Source organism: Microtus ochrogaster, chromosome 15, assembly GCF_000317375.1.
Source record: "Microtus ochrogaster isolate Prairie Vole_2 chromosome 15, MicOch1.0, whole genome shotgun sequence".
Lineage (NCBI taxonomy): Eukaryota > Metazoa > Chordata > Mammalia > Rodentia > Cricetidae > Microtus > Microtus ochrogaster.
The window spans coordinates 19637007-19646130 of record NC_022017.1 but is presented as its reverse complement, the minus strand read 5'-3'; the positions used below and the strand labels follow the sequence as shown (position 1 = coordinate 19646130).

The 9124-nt window shown below is 38.8% G+C and overlaps 1 protein-coding gene across 1 annotated transcript in view; it reads left to right on the top strand.

Moving 5' to 3' along the window:
• The window catches only part of Lrrk2 (leucine rich repeat kinase 2), a 138760-nt gene that overhangs the window by 108913 nt on the left and 20723 nt on the right, over positions 1 to 9124 (top strand). Inside the window, exon 41 of the mRNA XM_026782744.1 lies at positions 5086 to 5246. Within this exon, the coding sequence (XP_026638545.1) occupies positions 5086 to 5246 (161 nt within the window). The remainder of the gene's footprint in view (positions 1 to 5085; positions 5247 to 9124) is intronic.

Below are 9124 nucleotides of genomic sequence, written 5' to 3'. Positions count from 1 at the left end.
TGTGGGTCTCTGTCTCTGTCTCCTTTCATCGCCTGATGAAGGTTAATATTCAGGAGGATACCTATATGTTTTTCTTTGGGTTCTCCTTATTTAGCTTCTCTATTCTTTTGGGGTGTCATTTTATGTGGGCTTGTCCCTTTACCTATATCCCCTTCTAGTCTTCAGAACACAGAGTCCTTAGGAAATAGAGGTTGGCAGTAGGGAGGGGAGGCATGGGGACACTGGACTCAAACCTACCACCATTTTTCCAGGCAGTAGATGCAAATTTGCCCCTGCTCTGCAAGCCTAGGAATAGCCCTTTTGGACAGCATTAAGAAAGGGCATGGGCAGGAAGGAATGGGGGATTATCTCTTCAGGAACTACTTAAAGTCATGCAGATTTTGTTTTTATTTATTTATTAAAGATTTCCGTCTCTTCCCAGCCACCCCCTCCCATTTCCCTCCCCTTCCCCCAATCAAGTCCCCCTCCCTCCTCAGCCTGAAGAGCAATCAGGGTTCCCTGCCCTGTGGGAAGTCCAAGGAACTCCCACCTCCATCCAGGTCTAAAAAAAATAAATGCAATGATCGAAAAAGAAAAAAAAAAAAAAGAAATGTATTCTCAGGACTCACCTTAGACCTTTCAAGTCTGAGTCTGGATTTAAATGATTCATTCCAAATGACTCATTTTTTTTTTACTGTGTTCTGTCACTATAACAAATATTAATCAACTTAATAAAAGAATGGGTTTATTTTTGAGGTACAAAAAAAAAGTCATGCAGATTTTGAAATTTACCAGCATGCAGGCATTTGGATTTGGGTTGGTATGTCTGCCTTTGAACACCAGGGGGAGCCTCATGATAAACTGAGCTCAGTAAAGGGCCCCTTTAGTTCCTGTATTACAAATCCACAGCAATCATTTTCTTGATTAAACTGATCCTAGGTCCCAGATTTCTCTGTTTTTTTTTTTTTTCTCCTAATCCTGAAGTGTTAATTGATAAACTGAGGACCTGCTGTTTTCACTCAACACTTAGGCCGCAGGTCTACAACACCATGGCCTCAGTTCTCTGGCCTTATTTCAAATAACAAATCCCATGTTTTTATGAAGCAAATGGAAGTTGAGCAAATGTTTCAATTCTCTCCAACATTTGTTCTTAGTCTGAAGTTAGGATAGAACTCTAGATCTGGTGCCACTGGAGGCTGGCGGGTACCAGCAGCTGTTAAACTTCTTCTAACAATAAATGTAATGTTTTCCTGTTTTTTTAAATTGATTTTTATTGATTTTTCTATGCTTCTCTCCCTGCCTCCCCCTCCTCTTAAACCCCCAAGGTCTATTCCCCAAGGTTCCCATGCTCCCAATTTGCTCAGGAGATCTTGTCTTTTCCTACTTTTCATGTAAATTAGATCTATGTAAGTCTTTCTTAGTGTCCTCATCGTTGTCTAGGTTCTCTGGGATTCTGATTTGTGGGCTGGTTTTCTTTACTTTATGTTTAAAAACCACTTATGAGTGAGTACATGTGATAATTGTTTTTCTGGGTCTGGGTTACCTCACTCAAAATGATGTTTTCTAGCTCCATCCATTTGCCTGCAAAATTCAGTATGTCGTTATTTTTTTTTCTGCTCTGTAGTACTCCATTGTGTAAATGTAACACATTTTCCTTATCCATTTTTTCAGTCGAGGTTGTTTTCAGGTTCTGGCTATGACAAACAGTGCTGCTATGAACATAGTTGAGCACATGTCCTCGTGGCACTAAATGTAATTTTAAAACTCAATGTTAAAAAGCATGAAAAAAAATCCCTTTTCAATAAAAGAAAAAACAAACATGTATTTATTAAAAATTGTTATTTCTAATCATTGTTAACATTCGGCTATAACTGTAGAAACAAGTAAAATCCTATTTGTTTAGGATTTTTTAGTTGATATAGCTATTTAGAATGGCACATAAGAAATTCCTTCATGTTATGGATCTTTTCATCAAGACCTTGCTTTAATTCAGCTCCTCCCTTTCATCTCTCTTCCTCAGAATTCTCCTGTGGTCTCTACAACTTCCTGTGTTTCCATCTGTTCAGACTTGGATTTATTCTCCTTGCTCTCTCCTCTCACCACGAGCTTGTGCTTTCTCCTGTATCCCCATTTGTCAGAACAGTCACAGAAAGACTACGTACCTCTCCATCTATAGTTAGTGTCCCTTCATGAGATCGCAGCGTGCCTAGTTTATACAGTGAAACTTTGTTTCAATATTAGTCTGTCGGTAAATATCTATACCATCTGTATCTGTTATGTATACATTCATCTATCAATCTGTTATCCATCTTATCTATCTACCTATCAATCTTCTATCTATCTATCTCTTTGTCTGTCTGTCTATAATCTGTCAACTACCTATCTATATTTTCATGTATTTACCAGGTCTTTGGATCTATTTTATGTTATATTTATACCATTTCTTTTATTTTTATGCCATTACTTGTAATTTGATCCAGTATCTATAGAGGATTATCAGGATATTTTCCCTGAAATAAAAATCAAATTGTATTTGAGATCCCTGGTATTTTCAGTTACTTACAAGGTACATCTCACCTCTGTGGTAGCATAGCATGGGAGCTCTTTATGTGTGCCCCTTGCTTCCCTTTGGAACTTAACTCTATGCCATCTTTCTAGCCTGCATTCTAACCAGGCTGACTTCAGTATGTTTACCTTTCTAATAAAGTTCCCTTCTGGAGACCTCATTTTTCCAAGAATTGGCTGGCCTGCCATCTCTGCCATGAAGCTCAACTTCTTCCTAGAGAGTGAGTCTTCCATGAATTTGTATTTGCTCATTTGATGCTCTTTTTATTACTCAAAGGATCATGTTGCAGCCGGGCTGGTCCTGAAGTTTTCATTTTCCAGCCTTAGTATCCTTTATTCACCTTTGCTTTTTGCACTTGCGTCATGGACGAAGTTGAATCCGGCATTGGAGAAGGACAGGCGGGGATTATCGTGTGTCCGAGGTGGACTGCTCTGTGTGGAGGACGAGCCTGGGCTGCCTGCACCCGTGTGCCATCTCCCTGGCTGCCTCCTCAGCGTTTGACAACTCACACACTTCTGCCATCTTACTGTAGCCAAGCACCCATCTTTCCTAGATTGTGGTCCTCTTAAAGCAGAAGTACAAAGATGGCTTTGTGTCCACTAATGAGTGACTCTCATAGATAGATACCTAATGCATATTTGCTAAAGGAATGAATGCATTCTATTTTTAGAATAATATATTCAGGATAAGATAAAGTTAACTTTAAATTATAGAAATAGGGGATTCGTAGAAATTATTATAATAATAATGATTAAAGAGAGAATGAGTATAGTTTATGTTAATAAAATACTTGGCAATACTTATTCACATACAATGCTTCAACTAATTTGTATGAGTTGTTACTGAGAAATAATTTGTGCTTATTACAATTTTAAAAGGTTATTTTTCTTTTACAGGGTATTACAATTGCACTCTTGAGATTAAATTCTATAATTAAATATTCTAACTAAACCAGATAACCTTGATTCCCAAATGACATAATTTTAAATAAACTGTATTTTAGTCCTAGAAATGTATTCTTAGGGAGCCTGTGTTTTATCTGTAACCAAGAGTGGAATGTCTTACTGCGGTTTGGTGATGTATATTTAACTTTTAAATTCTTAATCCCCTGGCTTTTCTCAAGAACAGCTAATGGACTTTGAGTAAGTCCTTAGTAAATTTTCCTTTGACGACAATGACTATTCTTAAGGTCAACTTCATTAGTGAGTTTATGTTATTGATCAGCCAAAACTGTATATCCTGAAGTGAACAGACCCAATGTCATGCCCTATGCACATCCTGGAAGAGAGAATAAGCGCAGTAGTTGATGAAGTCAAATGACGCACACTCTCTAGGCCATTACCCAGCATAGAGTCCCAGATGTCACAGCCTCTCTCTTCCTAATGCCTTAGCGATGATTGGTAGGAGGTAATGGAGTAAATATTTCTTAATATAACCTTAAGCAAGTTTCAAACCATAAGTAAACAAACAATTTTAACAAATCCTCCATTAAGTCCTATGAAATTTCCGTTCAGAAAAGGTCACAATATACCGGTGAGGTCAGCGGACAGGGAAAATCAGAAATTTAAAACGCTCTAATGAGAGGCGTTAATAGTTACCTTAGTATTTTGGAAACTGTGAGTTCCGCCACTGTATTTGCAAAACGGATAATATTTGGCTGAGATTAAAACAGTGTATCTTATATTAAGGAATTTTTATTATTTGCTCAAAATGTTCAAATCCAAGTACAATTTGAGTCCATTTCACACCCAGATATTGTATCACCTAAGACAGTTCTTGCCACCCTTTCTGTCCAGGTACTCTTCATTAACTTTTACTCATAACAGATTAGCTTTGCAGTGGGTTGTATCCTCAGAGTTGGAGATAATAGCTAGGGAAAAGTTTACAATTTGATTTGCTCTTATTGAAAAGAAGAAAATGTTCTTAAAAACAGTAGGAAGAAAAGAAATTGGAAGAAAGTAAATAACAAAGATAAGTGATATAAATTTAAAAGTTAAAGAAACAGTTTCTTTAAATGAAAAATGAATAAACGAAAGTTATAAAAAAATAAGCATATAGCAAAACTGTACTAACTCTTATTTAATCCATTTGTATCTATCTTTGGGGCAGGCCCACCTAGCCTTGAGCATCAAGGCCTCTTGCTTCTGTCTATAAATGCTGAGATTACAGGCATCACCAGAACAGTTAACAAATTGCAATTTTAAAATTAAGTTGAAAATCACCTTTGATTGGTGAGGGAATTCAGAATTTTTGTAGCTGTACAGGTACAAAGAGAAAGTGTCCAGTACCTGGTCTGTGCATGGCTATGTGAGAAAACTCTTGTCATCTGCCAGGCTTGGTGTTGCAATTTTCAGGAAGAAGCATCACCTTGCTTTTTCATATTTAATCTTTATGCTTCAAGTCTGTTTGCAGTATATCTTTCAGTTTTCAAGGACAAAGTTAACACAGTGTTTCTGATGCTTTGCCTAATGAACATAACATTGAAACTATCATGACCAAATTAGTAGAACAGTAAGACTTCCTGCGTGTTTTTTTGGCAGATATCTCCACTCAGCCATGATCATTTATCGTGATCTGAAACCCCACAATGTGTTGCTTTTCACCCTCTATCCCAACGCTGCCATCATTGCCAAGATTGCCGACTACGGGATTGCACAGTACTGCTGTAGAATGGGAATAAAGACCTCAGAGGGCACCCCGGGTAAGTGATTGAGTTCACTTTTTGTACTGCATGACCGATGTCCTCAGATGTTGGTGTGAGAGAGTCAAAGCATAGGTAACCTGTCACAGTGTGAACAGATATCTATTGTCTGAGTAGTAATGGTCATTGCACCAACATTTTCATCATCCTATTTTCTACAGCAACAACAAAAAAATCAACTTGTAATTTTCTAAGCCAAAAACTGGGCTAAAAGGAGAAGGTATTTAATGCCATTACACTTTTGAAAGCTGGATTTCGTTATATCAAATGTTTGTCTTCTTTTTGCTTAAAATACATGCTTTTCCTTTTATTGGTTGCCTGTATTTGCAAGTAGGTGTGCATTATCCCAAGCATGTCAGGATACACATTGCGTCAGAATGTCTCTGGGCTCTTCAATCACCCTAGAAATTGTTACTGTTCTTTAGTGCTTGCTGTGTGCCAGACTCCATGTCAGGTACATCAGGGACACATTTCTTCCCTTTATACTGAGTCTGTAAGATTGCTATTGTTTTCATTTTTATAAATGGGAACATTAAAACTGAGTAAGGTTTTTAATCTCAGTAAGCAGCCAAGATGGTAATCAGTCAAGTCAGTGAAATATAAAGAATCTGACTTTGGATTCTTCAGCTGTCTCCTTGACCACATACTGTGATAATATAAGCTTGAGAAGGCCTCACTCTTCAATCTTAGCTTCTGAAGCAGAAAAGGAAAAATAGCAGAATGGTGCATACCAAATGTTGTTCATTGAAGGCTTGGAAAAACAGTATTTCTGTCTAGGAAAAACGAATATAAGCAGTGACCTTCTATGGGCAGATCTCATTCCTCTCATGAGAGGTCCCAAAGAGACCTGGGAGATGAAACAAAATGGGGACATGACTGGTCCTAGTTATGGTTGAGGAGAAGGGTGTGGTTGTAGATATAAGGGAGGAAACAGCTAGAGGTATCTAGTTATGGTTGAGGAGAAGGGTTTGGTTGTAGATATAAGGGAGGAAACAGCTAGAGGTATCTTGACAAGTCATGACTGAACATGGCCAGCAGAAAAGACAGGGCTGTGAGAAGAGAGAGGGAAAAAGAATGAGGGAGGAAGAAAAGAAAGAAGGAAGAGCAGACAGGGGCCCAAGAGGACCAAGAAAGCACATGAGAATCAAGAGAATGGTATTCAAAATGGCTGAGTTACATAGGATCAGAGGCTGAAGGCTGGGGAGTGGAGCCCAGACCCTGGGCTGGAGAGGTTTAGGGAAGAGAGCGGGATGAGAAGTGCTGGGAGGAGCCACAGAAACTGAGACTTGTACTGGGTCCCTTTGGGACCTCACATCTCATATGATGTCCAGGTGGACTGGCCCCCTTATCTGGGCCTTACAGTTCTTTCTTTTTTTACTCCTGAGTGGACATTTGTCACTGAAGCTTTGTGGCTTAGGGGACAATGGTTCTCTCTAGGTTCTTTCAAATGTTCCTAGACTTGAGTTCCACTGTCTCACCTACCAGCTACTGATCTAGACCAGTCAACAGCCAATGGCAGTTCAGCTTGCTTAACACTTGGAGCTTTTTAATTTTTTATTCTGGTTTTCATCAAAACAAGCCTAAAATTTTATTGCCACCTGACTCTTTGTATTGTGGCAACTACTTATTCCTGGAGTCGTATAAGCCCTAATGTTGACTTTTAGTGACATAAATATGGAGGAAACTCAAGAAAAGAAACCAATCTCACTGTTCTCTGCTGCCCACTGCTCTCCCAGGTCTCCTATCACTTGATGTACCCCAAAACTTCTATTATTGTTTTTATTAAAATTATCATCACCTTATTATCACCAAAGCACTTCTAATGGTCCTGGTCCTAAACTCTGGTCTAAATTTGAAAAGACAACATATGTCACCATAATTGCTGCTAACACCTGACCTTTCCTTCCCCAAAGCAATGTTCTCTGGGAAGAAATAAGTTCCATCTCATAGGATTTGATCTGTGTTTTTTCTTTTGTTGAATCCACCCATTCAGAGTAGACCTTTTAATATAGAAATGTCCAGTAATAGAAAAAAATGTATTCATGAAACATTTTGTAAGTGTATATGTATTTTATATTAACCCTGAATGGAATATGTTCACCCTGGGTGTTCATGTATGTGAGATAACTCTGTCTCTATAGGACATTGAGAAGTTCAGATCTTTTCAGTGCCTGAGCAATGAGTAAGGTTCATGCTTAACCATTTGCAAAAATGACCCCATTTAAGACCTACTGTTACTTCTCATCTACAAACCAGGGAGTGAGAGCCGATGGAATGTTGACAAGGACCACAGTGCAGAGCAGATGCAAACTCAGGCAGCCTAAGACTGAGAACTTCCCCAGTCCAATACGAGTTCAGTGTAAGCTCAAAGAGAGCAACAGCTCGCTTACTGACGGAGATGTGACATTGTCTACTTTGGGAAGAGTAAATATGGTAGCGTTCCACCCTTAACTCCACCGTGGATTTCCTGTTGAGGGGGACAATTGGTTCTGTGTTCTGTGACAGTTGCAGAATTGACTGAAGTGAATGGTGATTGATGGCTTCAAGTCTGTCAACATCTATACAAATAAAACTGTCTTTAGGCAAATTAAATGTTCTCTAGCTATTCACCATCAAATGGTAGAGACAAGGTTCAACTTAGATGACTTTGCAAGGTCACTAGAAACCCATTGGGGATTTTCAAGAAATATTTCAACAGTGTCATAGCTTAGGTACCTCCTAAATAGACATACTTGTTGCTATACTCTGAAAAATCTATGTCTGGGAGGAAGTTCTTTGGCTCCCAGTGGTGGAAGTTTCACTGACTCCATTGATTTGGGCTGAAGTTAAACAAAGGAGGCTTAACAGTCAGAGGAGGCTGCTCACCTTCTTGGCAGCCAGTAAGCAGTGAGGTTGGGGGTGATGGTGGGAGTAAGAGAGGTTGGAGGCAGAATAAATACTCAGTAACTTATTTCTTCCCCTGATGCCCCACCTCCTGCAGATTCCACCGCTTTCCAACCATCAGTTCTGATATAAATCCATCCATACATTAATACATTGAAGTAGGAGCCCCCCTGATCCATTTATTTATTTATTTATTTATTTATTTATTTCTAGACTTGGCTACATTGAGGACCTGACTGTCAAGTCACAAAACTTTGAAGGACAATCCATATTCAAACAGTAACAATAGAAAAATGCTTTTGTTTAGGGCATCTGTAGACCCAGCACTGGAAAAGAAGGAGACTGACATGTCTGCCCAGCTGAAACAGCAAGCTTAGTGAGACCCTGTGCCAAAAGACAGTGGAAGGGCAGAAAAGAAACACACATACACAAACACACACACACAGACACACACATAAATATACACACACTTACACACATACACACACATACACATACTAGACTTACACACACATGCACACTTATATACGCACATAGACACGCATATACAGACATAAACACAGACACAGACATACTAGACATACACTTACACACATACACACACATACTAGACATACACACACACATGCACACACATATACATACATATACAGACATACACACAGATGCACACATACTAGACATACACACACTTACACACATACACACACATATATACACACAGAGTTTCCAGCATAGGCCTGAACAAACTTTGATTTGTCTTAATGAACAGACCAATTAATTGATTTTGTGGTAACAATGATAAAGTCCAGGGTCTCCTACATTCTACTGCATTCTGCAAGTTGGGAAATGCTCTGCTTCCGGGCTCTGGCCCCTCTGAAAAATAAAAATGTAGTTTTTAAATTCATAAGATGAAATGGAATCCTCATTTCTGGAACTAATGAAACCACTGGATTTAAGATGTGTTAAAGTGACTTTGAGCCTAGAAAGTACCC